This window comes from Phyllobates terribilis, unplaced genomic scaffold, assembly GCF_046119375.1.
Source record: "Phyllobates terribilis strain yellow unplaced genomic scaffold, ASM4611937v1 Scaffold_11__3_contigs__length_659146591, whole genome shotgun sequence".
In the NCBI taxonomy this organism is placed as follows: Eukaryota; Metazoa; Chordata; class Amphibia; order Anura; family Dendrobatidae; genus Phyllobates; species Phyllobates terribilis.
The window spans coordinates 531,920,122-531,938,861 of NW_027362771.1; the positions used below are offsets into that span (position 1 = coordinate 531,920,122).

General features: G+C 43.3%; 1 protein-coding gene across 1 annotated transcript in view; it reads left to right on the forward strand.

Annotated features, from left to right (window-relative positions):
• Window positions 1-18,539, forward strand: part of ELMOD3 (ELMO domain containing 3) — a 63,412-nt gene extending 44,873 nt beyond the window's left edge. The window contains exons 13-14 of the mRNA XM_073653758.1: window positions 15,182-15,290; window positions 17,816-18,539. Coding sequence (XP_073509859.1) covers window positions 15,182-15,290; window position 17,816 — 110 coding nt within the window. The 3' untranslated portion in view covers window positions 17,817-18,539. The remainder of the gene's footprint in view (window positions 1-15,181; window positions 15,291-17,815) is intronic.
• Window positions 18,540-18,740: the final 201 nt, after the last annotated feature.

Genomic DNA, 18,740 nt, shown 5'->3' on the forward strand with positions numbered 1-18,740 from the left:
TCCAATGCAAGTCAATGGCGGCGAAAATGCAGCGCTTCAGCAAAATATTTGGTAGTGCTGCGTTTGTTTCCGCAATGATAACCCACAGCGGAAATTTCGGCAGCATGTGCACAGCACATGCGGATTATCATTGGGGGACATGGCCGGCCTTCTACCATTTTTTTTTTAAGCATTTCTGCAGCGTTTTTGCCACTGCGGAAACGCTTAAAAAACGCATCGTGGGCACACAGCCTAAGTCTATGTTCACACACGTGTTTTTTTTTTCTGTAGGTGCGATTTTTGTTGCATTTTTGCAGCGTTTTTTTCACCACCCATTACTTCCTATGGGTGAAAAAACGCTGAAAGAAGTGACATGCTCTATTTTCCAAAAACACAAGCAAGGCAGAAAATACGCAGCAAACAAAAAGCAACATGTGTGAACAGAGAATTCTGGCTTCTCATAGATTTTGCTGGTACTGCTAGCTGAAAATTTGCATAAAAATCCGCTGCAAAATACACAGCAAAACACAACGTGTGTGAACATAGCCTTAGGTCAGTTTCACACGTCCTGATTTTTCTGGTATCGGAAAAACCCGTACCGGAGATATGTGTCCGTGTGTGACATCCGTGTGCCGCATCAGAAGCACATGTACCGGCTCCTGGGAATCAGTGTACAGATAGCGCTTTTCCCAAACTCCGGGTGCTGATCGCTGGCCTCATCATTGTTCCCTGCCGGTTGATCAGCATGAGCAAGGGACAATGTTGGGAGTGGTAGTCTGCTCTCGCAGTGTCCATGTATGGAACTAGGAATAAAATCCTTATACTTACCTGTCCGAAGATGTCCCCCTCTGTAATTCTCTGACCGCTAACGCCAGGGAGAATGAGCCGCTCCAGCGAGCGGGGCCCTGCACTGAGCGGAGCTCACTGAGTGACAGGACACCGCTCCTGAGCTCATCGCAGCTCCGGGGTTCGCTCGCTGCAGCGACTCATTCTCTTCGGCTCCTCTGCGTCAGTGGTCAGAGGATTACAGCGGGGGACATCTCTGGGCAGGTGAGTATAAGGATTTTATTATTGTATTATTATTACACATGGACACTGCGGGAGCAGAATACTACTCTCAACATTATTCCTTGCTCGTGCTAATCGCAGCGTGAGCAAGGGACAATGATGAGGGCAGTGTTCAGCACCCGGCGCTTGGGAACAGCGCTAACTGTACCGCCGATTCCCAGGCGTCGGTACGTGTCACACTGATGACACATGGATGTCATCCGTGTATGTTCAGTGTGAGACATTTTGCAGACCGTGCAGCATGTAAAAAACAGACAAGTCAGCGTGTGGAGCACACGGTCCATGGAAACTCACTGACGAGCGCAGACCCATGGATTTGAACGGGTCTGCATGTGTCAGTGTCTCCAGTACGTGTGGAAACGGTCACCTCACGTACCGGACACACTAACGTATGAATGACCACTAAAGGATATTGTCAGGTAAGAGGTGGTTATCAGGGCTGCCGTCCAGCAACCACAGATTACTAACCAGGTCTCTTGACCAGAATCCACTCACACAAACTCTACTCCTTATGTATACCTTTAGAAGGAAGGTTAAAAAAAAAAAAATCAGATTTGAACAGATCTTATTAATCACATTTTGGACACTATTGCATTTCTTGGGCTACATTCACACTTTCTTTTTGACGTTTCATTTATTTATGTTGCATTTTTTGGAACGGACAAATAGAATTAATATCAAAAATTGGTCTGTTGCATAACCGATATAAGTGAAAGCAGTGGTGCTTGATTGAGTAATTGATTGTTACAGGCTCTATATGGGTTCTGTTATGTGTCTGGTTTTTTTTTAGAATGGAAGAAAAAGTTCTGCTTTCTGTACTTCTAAAAACAGACACATAACTGAACCCAATCAGAGACTAGAACTATGAATTGGGCCCCTCTGCTTCCGTTTGTATCAGTTATTCAATTTTTTTTTAACTAATTCCATTTGTCTTTTCCTAAAAGCGGAACAAACAAACGGAATATCAAAATGCAAGTGTGAACGTAGACTTACTTGTAGTGATCCGGAGTTATCTTCAGAGCTGCACTCACAATTCTTCCATCAATCTTACTTCAACATCTTATCTGAACTTCTGTTATTCAGGATATGGTGGTGGTGGTGGGGGGGGGGGCGACGACAATGTTCTTACTACGGATAACAATACACTAGAAATAAAGACTGCATTACACACAAAGCATACATTGAGCCAGCAGTGAATTCTGGGAGATTACAGCCCTTAAACAGAATTATGAATGCAGCACTGGGCTATAAAATAGACTGTAACTTGGGATCCGGACATGAGAGGTGTTAGAAAACATGGAGAAACTTTGTATATATATCTCAAGACTGTGTAATGTTAGAAGGGGAAAATCCGCTTCCTTTCGACAACCCGTGGTAGTATTCAGATTTTTCGAAATCTCTGTTATGGGGAGGGGATTTATTTATTTATTTATTTTTTATTAGTTAAATCTTCCTTGCCTTATGACTGCACAATCACCAGCATGGCCTATTTGCCAATTTTTGGGCATTTTCTATATTGGTATCAGTCAATGATTGCTACCTTGTGTGATTTGTAAAGAATTGAGAAATTTTCGCCCAATTCCAATTTTGCAGCAGGGCCTATAGTTTCATATATTACCTGAAGGCACAGCATACAGCGAGTATATACTTCACACTAGGGATCTATCATAATTATCACTAATTACATGCATCATTTATTTATCTGGTGGAGCTGATGAAACATGATTGCACTTAGGCGGCTGTAAAGGGCTGTAGTCGTGACTTCCATGCCATCTTCTATTTCGGTATATTAGGCTGTGAGGCTCAACACTATGGAGTACCCTCTACTGAAGCCAGCAGATGTCTGTCGCGTTCATCAACCTTGTATTTGATACCGTTGAAAGGCATACTGTGGGTGACTGTGAATGAATGCTGTATATGATATTTTAAGAATAATTGTGAATTTTAGGTGAGCTATTAAAAATAAGAGGAAATAATTATTAGTTCATGCTACAGATGTGTAATAACATGTATATGATCCTGGAACACTTGCTGTATGTGTACTGTTCTTTTTGGGAATGTGATGCTATGTAATATGTGCATGTGCAACAATAAATCTGTGCATGATATTTTAAACTTTGTCTCTGGTTTCTTTTACTGATGTCGAATATCCGCTAAGGTTGTAAGGGAGTCCCAGAGTAACGTAGACCCTACTGTCAAACAAGTTACTTTGTTTCACAGAGGCACAACATTTTACGGTGGTCCCAAAAAGAAGAATCTGCTTTCGATTTCTGCAGGAGTTCCCTCCCTCCAAGTCGGCAATGCAAAATTCACTGTTGATTCACAGCCTGACTTTGCAAGCCTCCTAGGAGCATAGCCTCTACCACAGCTTGGCCTAGCATGTCATTCTGGGTCTTTTAGTGGGTAGCTTCTACCACAGCTTGGCTTGTTATGCCCTTACGTTGAACAGTGTGCTGCCTACCTGGCGCTCGAGTCCGGCACATCGCTGATTGGGTTGACAGATTACTGGGAGGGGCTGGTAAGGACCCAGCGGTCATGGTGTACATTGGCACAATTGACAAAGTTAGAGGTTGGTGGATGGTCCTTAAAGATGATTTCAGGGAATTGGGCTGCAAGCTTAAAGCAAGGACCTCCAAGGTGGTATTCTCTGAAATACTGCCTGTGCCACATGCCACGCCAGAGAGGCAACGAGAGATTAGGGAGATAAATAAGTGGCTCAAGAACTGGTGTAGGAAGGAGGGGTTTGGATTCCTGGAGAACTGGGCCGACTTCTCAGTTGACTACAGGTTCTACGCTAGGGACGGGCTGCACCTCAATGGGGAGGGTGCAGCTGTACTGGGGGAGAAGATGGCTAGAAGGTTGGAGGAGTGTTTAAACTAGGGATTGGGGGAGAGTATTCATTTTATAGGTGGGGAAGATAGTGCAGATAGTGACCTAGGCACAAATAAAAAAAATTGGGGATGGGGTTAGAACAGTCAATATAGTAAGAAGGAATAGAGGTACAGAGAGATACATAAAATGCATGTACACTAATGCCAGAAGCCTCACGAACAAAATGGAGGAATTAGAATTAATTTTGTTGGAAAATAATTATGACATGGTGGGCATATCTGAGACATGGCTGGATGAGAGCCACGACTGGGCAGTTAATTTACAGGGCTATAATCTGTTCAGGAATGACCGTACAAACAAGCGAGGAGGAGGGGGGGGGGTGTCTATATGTAAAAATAAACCCATCTTGCTTGAGAATATATGTGAATCTAATGAAAATGTAGAGTCCCTGTGGGTGGAGATAAGGGGAGGGGGGAAAAATAATAAATTACTGATAGGGGTTTGTTATAAGTCTTCAAAAATAATGGAAGCAGCAGAGAATATCCTCATAAAGCAAATAGATGAAGCAGCGACTCAAGGAGAAGTCATTATTATGGGGGACTTCAACTACCCTGAAATATATTGGGGAAGAGAAACCTGTAGTTCAAGCAAAGGTAATAGGTTTTTGACAACTATGAGAGACAATTACCTTTCACAACTGGTTCAGGACCCAACAAGAAGGGGGGCACTGCTAGACCTAATATTAACCAACAGGCCAGACCACATATCAAATATATGAGTTAGGGGTCACTTGGGTAATAGTGATCACAAAATAATAATTTTTCATGTATCCTTTAGTAAGATGTGTAGTAGAGGGGTTACAAGGACACTAAACTTCAGGAAGGCAAATTTCCAATGGTTGAGAGATGATCTTAGTGCAATAAACTGGGACGATATCCTGAGACATAAAACTACACAAAGCAAATGGGAGACATTTATTAGCATCCTGAATAGGACCTGTGCACAATATATACCCTATGGGAATAAACATGCTAGAGATAGGAGGAAACCACTATGACTAAATAGAGCTGTAAGGGGCGCAGTAAGTGACAAAAAGAAAGCATTTAGAGAACTAAAGCAAGTAGGTAGTGATGAGGCATTAAATAAATTTAGAAAATTAAATAAACTCTGTAAAAACCATATCAAGGCAGCAAAGATTGAGACAGAGAGACTCATTGCCAGAGAAAGTAAAAATAATCCCAAAATATTCTTTAACTACATAAATAGTAAAAAACTAAAAAATGATAGTGTTGGCCCCCTTAAAAAATAGTCTGGGTGAAATGGTGGATGAGGAAAAAAACAATATGCTAAATGATTTTTTTTCAACAGTATTTACACAAGAAAATCGCATGACAGAAAACATGATTAGTGATAACGAAAAATTCTCCATTAAATGTCACTTGCTTAACCCAGCAGGAAGTACGGCGGCGTCTAAAAATCACTAAGGTTGATAAATTCCCGGGCCCGGATGGGATTCACCCGCGAGTACTGCAGGAATTAAGTAACGTCATAGATAGACCATTATTTTTAATCTTTAAAGATTCCATAATAACAGGGTCTGTACCACAGGACTGGCGTATAGCAAATGTGGTGCCAATATTCAAAAAGGGGGCAAAAACCAAACTTGGAAATTATAGGCCAGTAAGCGTAATCTCTACTGTGGGTAAAATCCTGGAGGGTTTCCTAAGAGATGCTATACTAGAGTATCTGAAGAAGAATAACCTCATGACCCAATATCAGCATGGGTTTACGAGGGACCGTTCCTGTCAAACTAATCTGATCAATTTTTATGAAGAGGTAAGTTCCGGACTGGACCAAGGAAATGCAGTGGATGTTGTATATATGGACTTTTCAAAAGCTTTTGATACTGTTCCACACAAAAGGTTGATACATAAAATGAGAACAATGGGGATAGGGGAAAATATATGTAAGTGGGTTAAGAACTGGCTCAGTGATAGGAAACAAAGGGTGGTTATTAATGGAAAACACTCAGACTGGGTCTCTGTTAACAATGGGGTACCACAGGGGTCAGTATTGGGCCCCCTTCTTTTTAACATTTATTAATGACCTTGTAGGGGGCATACGGAGTAGTATTTCAATATTTGCAGATGACACTAAACTCTGCAGGGTAATCAATACAGAGGAGGACAATTTTATATTATAGGAGGATAATTTTATATTATAGGAGGATCTATGTAAACTAGAAGCTTGGGCTGATAAATGGCAAATGAGCTTTAATGGGGATACATTTCAAGTAATGCACTTGGGCAGAGGAAATATAATGTATAATTATATGCTTAATTGTAAAACACTGGGCAAAACTGTAACTGAAAAAGACCTGGGTGTATTGGTGGACGACAAGCTCACGTTTGGTGGTCAGTGTCAGGCTGCTGCTGCAAAGGCAAATAAAATAATGGGATGCATTAAAAGAGGCATAGATGCTCATGAGAACATAATTTTAACCCTATACAAGTCACTAGTGTGAACACACTTAGAATACTGTGTACAGGTCTGGTCTCTGGTGTATAAGAAAGACATTGCTGAACTAGAGTGGGTGCAGAGAAGAGCGACCAAGGTTATTAGAGGACTGGGGGGTCTGCAATACTAAGACAGGTTACTACACTTGGGGTTATTTAGTTTTGAAAAACGAAGGCTTAGGGGTGATCTTATTACTATGTACAAGTATATGAGGGGACAGTACAAAGACCTTTCTACTGATCTTTTTACTCTGAGGCCTGAGACGGAGACAAGGGGGCATCTTCTACGTCTGGAGGAAAGAAGGTTTAATCATAATCACAGACGCGGATTCTTTACTGTAAGAGCAGTGAGACTATGGGACTCTCTGCTGCATGATGTTGTAATGAGTGATTCACTACTAAAATTTAAGAAGGGCCTGGATGCCTTTCTTGAAAAGTATAATACTACAGGTTATATATACTAGATTCCTTGATAGGGCGTTGATCCAGGGAACTAGTCTGATTGCCGTATGGAGTCAGGAAGGAATTTTTTTCCCCAATGTGGAGCTTAGTGTTTGCCACATGTTTTTTTTTTGCCTTCCTCTGGATCAACATGTTACTCTATGGGTTGAACTAGATGGACTTAGTCTTCCTTCAACCTTAAAATCTATGTTACGGATATTTTAGAGGGTAACCTCAACCACAGCTTGACCTAATAAGCCTCTATGGGTCTCTTAGACAGTAACCTCAACCACAGCTTGGCCTAGTATGCCTCCATGGGTCTCTTAGATGTAACCTCTACCACAGCCTGGCTTAATATGTCTCTATGGGTCTCATAGACAGTAACCTCTACCCCTGCTTGGTCTAGCGTGCTTGTATGGGTCTTTCAGAGGGTAACCTGTTCCACAATTAGGCCTAGCACGCCTCTATGGTCTCTTTGAGGGTAAATTTTGCGACACATTGGCCTAGCATGTCTTCATAGGTCGCTTAGTCAGTAGCTTGTACCAAAGCTTGGCTTGTGATGTCCTTAGGGGTCTCTTAGAGAGTAACCTCTACCACTGCTTGGCCTAGCATGCCTCTATGGGTCTCCTAGAGGGTAACCTTTATGACATCTTGGCGTAGCATGTCTTTGTGGGTAGTTTGTACCACAGATTGGCTCGATATGCCCCTACGGGTCTCTTAGAGAGTAACCTCTGCCACTGCTTGGTCTAGTATGCCTCTATGGGTCTCTTAGTGACTATCCTTTACCACGGTATGTCCTGCCCAGGTGCAAAATTGCATTCGTCACTTAAATGCACTGGGTCCTCGTGGCCACTATACCATTAATTTTCATAGACCTGAAGACGTAATATTTCTAGAATTGTCTTCTTTGCCCCACCAGATATATTGCACTCTTGATAATGCTGATCTAGTGGTGCAACACTAACCCCTATGGTGATGCCAAACTTTGTAGGGTTCACACTAATGCCGTACTCCTCTTCCTGAAAAAACGACTGTCCTGCTATCCATGACACTGGTAACATTCTATAGATCTGGTGCCACACACACACCCTGGTAAACAACAGCACAAAAGAACAAAGAAAGGTGTACATCACAAAGAAGGACAAACATACCAGGGAAAAGGAACAAAATCAAACAAAAGGGAGACCACAAAAAAGACCATTAAGGGAGAAATAGGGGTTGCACCTCCTGACAACAAGAGGAGAAGGAAAACTATCCTGGAAAATACCATCATGGGTTGTAAAGAAGACATTGTTTATCTGGGAGTGGCACGGACAGAGGTGAAACGCTAGACTTGGCGATCATAAAGTTTGCTATGATTTGACTTAGTATGGGTATGTAAAACACTGCCAGGATGAGGAGGTCTTAGACTGTGTGGCCGGGAAAAGCAGGACTTGGGCTGTTTCTGTGAGTCCTTCAAACTATTAGGCTGTGTGGCCACGATGCATTTTTGGTGCGTTTTTTGGCGCGTATTTGCAGCGCGTAAGCAATCCAGAAACGCATTGCATACCTTATCCCATGACTTCCTATGACATTCTCCAAGTTCTGTGCACATGGTCAGGATTTTTTCTGCGCAGATTTTACTCGCAGAAAAAATAAGGACATGACCAATTCTTGTGTTTTTCTGCATACAGTACAGACCAAAAGTTTGGACACACCTTCTCATTTAAAGATTTTTCTGTATTTTCATGACTATGAAAATTGTACATTCACATTGAAGGCATCAAAACTATGAATTAACACATGTGGAATTATATACTTAACAAAAAAGTGTGAAACAACTGAAAATATGTCTTATATTCTAGGTTCTTCAAAGTAGCCACCTTTTGCTTTGATGACTGCTTTGCACACTCTTGGCATTCTTTTGATGAGCTTCAAGAGGTAGTCATCGGAAATGGTTTTCACTTCACAGGTGTGCCCTGTCAGGTTTAATAAGTGGGATTTCTTGCCTTATAAATGGGGTTGGGACCATCAGTTGTGTTGTGCAGAAGTCTGGTGGATACACAGCTGATAGTCCTACTGAATAGACTGTTAGCTGCTTTTTTCTTGCCATAATACAAATTCTAAGTAAAGAAAAACGAGTGGCCATCATTACTTTAAGAAATGAAGGTCCGTCAGTCCGAAAAATTGGGAAAACTTTGAAAGTGTCCCCAAGTGCAGTTGCAAAAACCATCAAGCGTTACAAAGAAACTGGCTCACATGAGGACCGCCCCAGGAAAGGAAGACCAAGAGTCACCTCTGCTTCTGAGGATAAGTTTATCCGAGTCACCAGCCTCAGAAATCGCAGGTTAACAGCAGCTCAGATTAGAAACCAGGTCAATGCCACACACAGTTCTAGCAGCAGACACATCTCTACAACAACTGTTAAGAGGAGACTTTGTGCAGCAGGCCTTCATGGTAAAATAACTGCTAGGAAACCACTGCTAAGGACAGGCAACAAGCAGAAGAGACTTGTTTGGGCTAAAGAACACAAGGAATGGACATTAGACCAGTGGAAATCTGTGCTTTGGTCTGATGAGTCCAAATTTGAGATCTTTGGTTCCAAGCACCGTGTGTTTGTGCAACGCAGAAAAGGTGAACGGATGGACTCTACATGCCTGGTTCCCACCGTGAAGCATGGAGGTGGAGGTGTGATGGTGTGGGGGTGCTTTGCTGGTGACACTGTTGGGGATTTATTCAAAATTGAAGGCATACTGAACCAGCATGGCTACCACAGCATCTTGCAGCAGCATGCTATTCCATCTGGTTAGCGTTTAGTTGGACCATCATTTATTTTTCAACAGGACAATGACCCCAAACACACCTCCAGGATGTGTAAGGGCTATTTGACCAAGAAGGAGAGTGATGGGGTGCTATGCGAGATGACCTGGCCTCCACAGTCACCAGACCTGAACCCAATCCAGATGGTTTGGGGTGAGCTGGACCGCAGAGTGAAGGCAAAAGGGCCAACAAGTGCTAAGCATCTCTGGGAACTCCTTCAAGATTGTTGGAAGACCATTTCCGGTGACTACCTCTTGAAGCTCATCAAGAGAATGCCAAGAGTGTGCAAAGCAGTCATCAAAGCAAAAGGTGGCTACTTTGAAGAACCTAGAATATAAGACATATTTTCAGTTGTTTCACACTTTTTTGTTAAGTATATAATTCCACATGTGTTAATTTATAGTTTTGATGCCTTCAGTGTGAATGTACAATATCCATAGTCAAGAAAATACAGAAAAATCTTTAAATGAGTAGGTGTGTCCAAACTTTTGGTCTGTACTGTACGTATTTGCCTATACAATGCATTGGAAAACGCATGGCAAATACGCATGCAAAAACGCATCAAATACGCATCAAAAACGTATGTAAAAACCATATGCGTTTTTCTTCCAAGGAGATGCAGAAATGCTCAGAAAAATTTCTGCTTCATTTCTGCATCGTGGGCACTAAGCCTTACACTGTTTTTAGAAAATTGGCAGTTTTGTCTAGCTCCACCAACTTTTTGAAAAGTGGGAAAATCTTTGCATGACCATGCACAGCCAGTAAATTCATCATACTTTCTGCCACAAATGTGGTGTTAATTACCACAGAATGTTCTCCAGTCATTGACTGAATTTGGAAAGATGTGCCAAATTCTATGTGTTCCACACACCAGCATGCCCTTAATTAAAACTGGCGTGCAAAATCCCACTCTGGATGAATCCAGGCCTAAGTGTTCATAGTGATTTTTCCACTCCTTGACCAATTACCGCTATAATCAGTCTATTACTTCTTAAAGACTCTTCCTATTGTACCAAATATTTTGATATGTAAACACAGATTTGAGTCGATCCACTTAAATGTCAAATTCTGGAAGTCCAACCTGAAAACATCCATGGAGAAATGTCAGAAGACTCGAAAGTAATATACAGAGACAATCTTGATGTTAATATGCTCTGTATGAAACCTTAGGCCACAGGCAGTAGGCTTTCGCCATACTCTGCGGATGAGATTTTCATTGTCTGACTCTTTGTGTTTTCTTTAAAGGAAACTTGTCGTGTAAAAAAACAAAACGCTATTAACCTGCAAATATGGGGTTAATCTGCAGGCTAATAGCATTCTGAAGCTGCCAGGCGCCCGCACTGAGAGTGGGCAAATTAACTTTATTCCTTCCGGCAGCCTCGGGCTTTCAGCCATAGGGGTGGGCTGACGCAGCTTCAGTCACCGCTCAGTGCATAGTGAGCGGCAGCCATAATTGTGCCCCCGGCACTGACTGACAGCCGGCTCACATCAGAGCTGTGACTGAAAGCCTTAAGCTGCCGGGAGGAATAAAGTTCATTTCCAGTGAGGCTCCCAGTGCGGGTGCCGGGCAGCTTCAGAACGCTTTTAACCTGCAGACTAACTCCATATTTACAGGTTAATAGTGTTTTGTTTTGTTTTTTTACATGACAGGTTCACTTTAAAAAGAAAATATTCCATCATAAAGCAATGATGTGACTCTGCATAGACGACCTTCTTCCTTTTACTATTGCCATGAGTGTAAATAGTTGGCTGGATTGTGTGGGTCACGGTTGCTGTTAATGAGTTTTCCACGTTAAAACTACAAATCTCTAGAAGAGTCTTTCCAGGAATGGATTTTGGATCTCATCGCTGGAAAGCCCTCATATTACCAGGTCTTCTTCCTCACATAGGACCAGCATCCCTTCCCTATTGATCACCTATATAACTATTAAAATGGCATTTTTACAAAACATTTGACGTGTCATACAGGAGTTTTGATAATTGATGGTCTAGGTACTGAGACCCCCATCGATCGATTAAATTAAAGGGGTACTCCGGGGAGATAAAAAATGCTCCTAATGCTCATACCTTCATAAACTATTAGGATAACCTGAATAGTGCAGTTTTCCATCCTCACACTACCTGTAATTCTGTGACGCTGGAGCTGCTCCTTGGTGTTCTCCCTCCCTTATGGGATGTTATGTCACACATCAGAGGGCGTGGCCTGTTTCTGGCTGCTAGCAGCAGCCAGCCCACTGATACCATCTGCTTGAATTCAGTCTGATATCAGGGGTGCGGCTTGCTCTCAGCTGTTAGCAGCAGCCAGCCCTCTGATAATATCTCCTTCCCTTCAGTCCTAGATCATGGAGCAGGCCACACCCCCTGATATCTGACTGAATACAAGCAGATGGTATCAGGGGGCTGGCTGCTGCTAGCAGTGAATAGCAGGCCACGCCCCCTGATGTGTGACATAGCATCTCATAAGGGAGGGAGATAAGTGAGGAGCAGCTCCAGCATCACAGAATTACAGCTACTGTGAGGATGCAAAACGGCACTATTAATATTATCCTAATAGTCTATGAAGGTATGAGCATTAGAATAATTTTTTATCTCCCCGGAGTACCCCTTTAAAGGAGTTTTATACTACTGGAAACCCCCTTACTAATGGAAACAGGGAAGTGAAAAAAAGTGATCTCCACGTTCTGGTCAGCAGTACTCCTCCACAGTCAGCACTGCAACCCTGTCGGTCTCCTGACATCAATCTCAGCGGCTACAACATTCACATTTTGTCCGAGCAGAAGAAAAACTGAACAGAGGCCACTGATTTGCTGAAGAAATCACGTGACACCCTCGCTTGAGACGCCAGTCTGAGAGGAATCCATTTTTTTTATGTTTCTCACTTCCCACAGGCCCATTAAAGGAAATCTGGTAGAAGCAAAAAACACTGCACAGCTGTTTAAAGTGGTGCACGAGTAGGGGCCAAACCCGTACTGTACTGAAAGTAACCTCGGCACTCAATGGATATGAAAGAATATGATATTTTATTATAATATGGAGTCCAAAAGAAAAGAATCAATAAACGTTTCGGTCCCAATTGACCTTCATCAGTATTGCTGCAAAATACAAGTGATGCAGTACAAAGATTAAATTATTAAAAAACATACATTTGAACATAAATCGAGCTAGATGGGATAAAGTGACAAAAAGGGAAGGAAAAAAGGGGGATGGGAGAAGGTATGGGGTGCTGCCTATAATCGCGGAGGCAAAGTAACAAGCAACTAGGGGGGACCTACCAGACTGCCAGTGAAAGTGTGCGTGGCTGAACGGCCCGGACAATGAGTCTCTAAGGCTGCCTAGAAGTATACAAATGCCAAGGTGAGAGGCTGGTAGTACTAAAGTGTCAGAGAGAGAGAGAGACAGGGAGTACTATACCTGAATGGTGACTTGTGTATGGCCTGGACTACACGGTATCCCCCGCTAGTAGAGAGCGCTGACATATGGTGTGGAGGGCATGTTTATATATGAGGCAAAACTAATTGAATGGGACGCTGCAGAGCGCGCCGGCGCGGAAGCGGAAGTGACGTCACCGGATGTGACGATGTGGATGATGCGTGCGGTCCAGAGGCTTGCGTTCCACGCTATAGGAAGTAACTTATCTATGGAAGCCAGGTGATCTGGGCGTGCGCTGCCACTGTGGAAACGGAGGAGGGGCTGGATAGGAGGGCAGGAACAGAGGGCAGGGATATCTATGAGGGAAAGAAACAGAGAATAAATAAATGCATACCAATCCCATTGCAAATTGTAAACAGAGTACAGTGATGTTAACATAAGATAATACAGGGAAAATACAGCATTTGTGCAACACTTTATGCAGGTTAAGACAGCAATCATGGAGCATTATGATAGGGCGTTCCCAATTTGTGATCATAATATCTGGATAAACCCCAAGGGGACTGTATATAAGGATATAATGATGTGTGAAAAAAGGATACTATGCCTAGTGGGTGCAGTCTTATATAAAAGCCGATAAATCGCATTCCCTATTAAGGCCTTTAGGGGTTCTGGATTCCAGCTCGTGGATCCAGAAAGCTTCTCTCTGTTTGAGGAGTGTGATGCGATCGCCACCTCTACGTGGTGGTGGTACCTGTTCCAGAACTTGGAACCTTAATTGTGATATATTGTGTCCTTTTGTGATAAAATGGTGGGGAATGGGTAGTAGCATATTTTTACATCTTATGGTAGATTTGTGTTTAGAGATACGATCTTTTACCGATTACGTAGTTTCGCCAATGTAGATCATGCCGCACGGGCATTTGATGAGATAGACCACAAATGAACTGTCGCACGTAAAATAGTCTTTGATGGTGTATCTCTTGCCTGTCTGAGGATGGGAAACGGAATTGCTTTTAAGGATATTATTGCACTGGTGGCATTGAAGGCACGGGAATGTGCCCGTTTTTGGATTCTGGAGGAAACGTTGCGTATGCCCTGTTCTACTAGTACCAATATCCGCGCGTACTAGTGCGTCTTTAATGTTAGGAGCTTTTTTGAAGCAGGGCATGAAGGGTTGTTTGAATGAGGGTATGGTAGGATACGCTTCTTGTAGTAAGTTCCAATGTTTTTTGATGGCTTTATGTAGAAGATAGGCATATGGATGGAACGTATGGACAAAGGGAACTCGTTCCTTTTTGTCCGTAGTTGCACCCCCAGTAGGGTCCCTAATTCTGGTTTGGAGAGCGGAGGATGGGTAGCCCCGTTCTGCATATTATAATAAAATATCATATTCTTTCATATCCATTGAGTGCCGAGGTTACTTTCAGTACAGTACGGGTTCGGCCCCTACTCGTGCACCACTTTAAACAGCTGTGCAGTGTTTTTTGCTTCTACCCGATTTACCGTTCCACTAACACGCTGTTGGGATATGACATCCAACACTTTTTCCTACAATGCGGAAGAAGCTTCTTCTATACTAGCACAAGCTAATATACCTTGTGACTTTTTGAGGGTCCCCCCAAGAGAAACCAGGTGTCGCGATCTGGAAAAGGAACAGAGACATCTTACAAATCTTGAGCTCCACTGTGCCACCATCACAGAATATCTGAGGGTCCAACGCATCCCCAGAGGTCTTAGGGTACCCTTGAGACCCACCTTATTCTCCGATCTACCGGATTACTGCAACCGTTTTGAACAGATTTTAAATAAATGTTCACTTGATCTCATGACATTAACTGTAGATTTTTTACACAAGGCCATTGCTTCCACAAGGGACCAGATCAAGAATACCGAAAGACAACTCACATCCTCAATCAACGCTGAGGAGTGGTCTACTTTGCAAGCCAAAATTAACACCAATATTGACCTACACCGAAAGGAAACCGAGGCCAGAAAAAGACTCAAGTTCCAGAGAGACACTGAGGACTACGAACTACAAAGAGTTTACCGATGGCAGGAGAAACATCCGGCTGGTGGAAACTCTCGCCGTTATATCCACTCATCTACCGACGTCTCCTCTTCGGGCTCGGAGACAGACAGGAGAGACCAATCTTTTTCCTCTTCTCGTTTTTTAGGACAGTACAAAAGACGCCCATCCCGAAGAAGACGAGAAGAGGCGGGCAGCACCAGAGGCGGCATGGATTTCACCAGGATAACTCGCTCCCAGACACAACGCCCCTGGTGGTAAATATATCATCTAAAACCTTGAATAGAGCTCAAGCAACTCTATTACAGAAAGGCCTTTCCTTTTGTCCCTCGTACCGCCCCAATACTTTCAAACTGGAGATGGAACTCCAAAGGTTCTATCGGTCACTCAGACTCAAGGTTCATTTTGCCCAAACTGACTCTCCCAATCCCCTTTCAGCCCATCCTTCAGATCCTCAGGTAGCCATCACTTCCAAAAGTCTTGGCCTTTACACCCGTAGTTCATACAGACCACCTCAAGGCTCACATGCCCTCGAAACATTTATTGGTTTTGTTGACAGTGCATTCAAGGACCTTAGGTCCAAAGCAGACAGGGGCAAGTTACACTATGAATCCAACCTATCATCCCTAGACCAACAGGCCCTCAAAAGCCTAAAAGAGGACAAAAGTATCATCATTAAACCAGCCGACAAGGGGGGAGCAATAGTGGTCATGGATAGAGCACAATACATCACTGAAATTGAACGGCAATTAAACGATACCACCACCTATCGCCGTCTACCACATGACCCCACCCTCCAGTTCAGCAAGTTGATTAATACAACTATTGGCCGATTTACTGGAGCCGGAGTTATTGACACCAAAACATGCGAATTTCTAACAAAGATTCATCCAGTCACACCAGTCTTCTACACACTACCCAAGATACATAAAAGTTTGACGAACCCACCGGGCCGACCGATCGTGGCCTCCACTGATCCTCTCCTCTCCCCATTGGCCATTTTCTTGGAGAAAATCTTAACTCCTCTCACCCAGAAAAGCCCGGCTTTTCTTCTGGACACTGGGGCCTTTCTAACGGCACTTAAAGATGTGGGACAAGTGCCCTCTGATGCACTGTTAGTCACATTTGACGTCAGAAACCTGTACACATCTATACCTCATGACACCGGCATAGAAACAATCAAAACACTCATGACTGACTCATTGACAGATCCCCGAGTAATAGACCTTTCCATTGAGTTACTCACGTTAGTTCTCACCAAAAACTACTTTCTGTTCAAAGACTCCTACTATCTCCAGATCAAGGGCACCGCAATGGGCTCCAATGTGGTCCCCCCTTATGCAAACTGTTATATGGCTACCTTTGAAAACCGGATGGTTTACACACACCCTTTGTTTCAGGCACATTCTGTCATATGGAAAAGATTCATTGACGATATTTTTTGCATTTGGGATGGCCCATTGGAGTCCCTCAAGCTGTTCCACAATTTCCTCAATTCTGCTTGGCCTGATCTTGGTTTCACTATGACCCAGGACCAATTTAAGATCAGTTTTCTGGACACCATGGTGTTGAAAGACACCGAGGGGCGCCTAAGTACAGACCTCTTTCGGAAACCCACGGATCGAAATGGTTTACTACACTTCACCAGCAATCATCCCAAACCCATTATAACATCCATCCCCAGGTCCCAGTTCAAAAGGGTTGAACACATTGTCACAGATCCAGACACTAGAGCCCTAAGACTCCAGGAGATGCAGTCTAAATTTAGAGAACGGGGCTACCCATCCTCCGCTCTCCAAACCAGAATTAGGGACCCTACTGGGGGTGCAACTACGGACAAAAAGGAACGAGTTCCCTTTGTCCATACGTTCCATCCATATGCCTATCTTCTACATAAAGCCATCAAAAAACATTAGAACTTACTACAAGAAGCGTATCCTACCATACCCTCATTCAAACAACCCTTCATGCCCTGCTTCAAAAGAGCTCCTAACATTAAAGACGCACTAGTACGCGCGGATATTGGTACTAGTAGAACAGGGCATACGCAACGTTTCCTCCAGAATCCAAAAACGGGCACATTCCCGTGCCTTCAATGCCACCAGTGCAATAATATCCTTAAAGGCAATTCCGTTTCCCATCCTCAGACAGGCAAGAGATACACCATCAAAGACTATTTTACGTGCGACAGTTCATTTGTGGTCTATCTCATCAAATGCTCGTGCGGCATGATCTACATTGGCGAAACTACGTAATCGGTAAAAGATCGTATCTCTAAACACAAATCTACCATAAGATGTAAAAATATGCTACTACCCATTCCCCACCATTTTATCACAAAAGGACACAATATATCACAATTAAGGTTCCAAGTTCTGGAACAGGTACCACCACCACGTAGAGGTGGCGATCGCATCACACTCCTCAAACAGAGAGAAGCTTTCTGGATCCACGAGCTGGAATCCAGAACCCCTAAAGGCCTTAATAGGGAATACGATTTATCGGCTTTTATATAAGACTGCACCCACTAGGCATAGTATCCTTTTTTCACACATCATTATATCCTTATATACAGTCCCCTTGGGGTTTATCCAGGTATTATGATCACAAATTGGGAACGCCCTATCATAATGCTCCATGATTGCTGTCTTAACCTGCATAAAGTGTTGCACAAATGCTGTATTTTCCCTGTATTATCTTATGTTAACATCACTGTACTCTGTTTACAATTTGCAATGGGATTGGTATGCATTTATTTATTCTCTGTTTCTTTCCCTCATAGATATCCCTGCCCTCTGTTCCTGCCCTCCTATCCAGCCCCTCCTCCGTTTCCACAGTGGCAGCGCACGCCAAGATCACCTGGCTTCCATAGATAAGTTACTTCCTATAGCGTGGAACGCAAGCCTCTGGACCGCACGCATCATCCACATCGTCACATCCGGTGACGTCACTTCCGCTTCCGCGCCGGCGCGCTCTGCAGCGTCCCATTCAATTAGTTTTGCCTCATATATAAACATGCCCTCCATACCATATGGCAGTTCTCTCTACTAGCGGGGGATACCGCGTAGTCCAGGCCATACACAAGTCACCATTCAGGTATAGTACTCCCTGTCTCTCTCTCTCTCCGACACTTTAGTACTACCAGCCTCTCACCTTGGCATTTGTATACTTCTAGGCAGCCTTAGAGACTCATTGTCCGGGCCGTTCAGCCACGCACGCTTTCACTGGCAGTCTGGTAGGTCCCCCCTAGTTGCTTGTTACTTTGCCTCCGCGATTATAGGCAGCACCCCATACCTTCTCCCATCCCCCTTTTTTCCTTCCCTTTTTGTCACTTTATCCCATCTAGCTCGATTTATGTTCAAATGTATGTTTTTTAATAATTTAATCTTTGTACTGCATCACTTGTATTTTGCAGCAATACTGATGAAGGTCAATTGGGACCGAAACGTTTATTGATTATTTTCTTTTGGACTGCATATTATAATAAAATATCATATTCTTTCATATCCATTGAGTGCCGAGGTTACTTTCATTAAAGGAAATCTGGCAGCAGGGTATTGCTATGTAAGCTGAAAACAGCATGAGGTAGGGGTTAACACACACATTTCAGTGATACCTCTCTTATCAAGCTCTGTGCTGTTGTTTGCTTACAATGATTGTTTTAGCACTAGTAGCTTATCATTGCTGGCTCACAGCAGCACATTGCC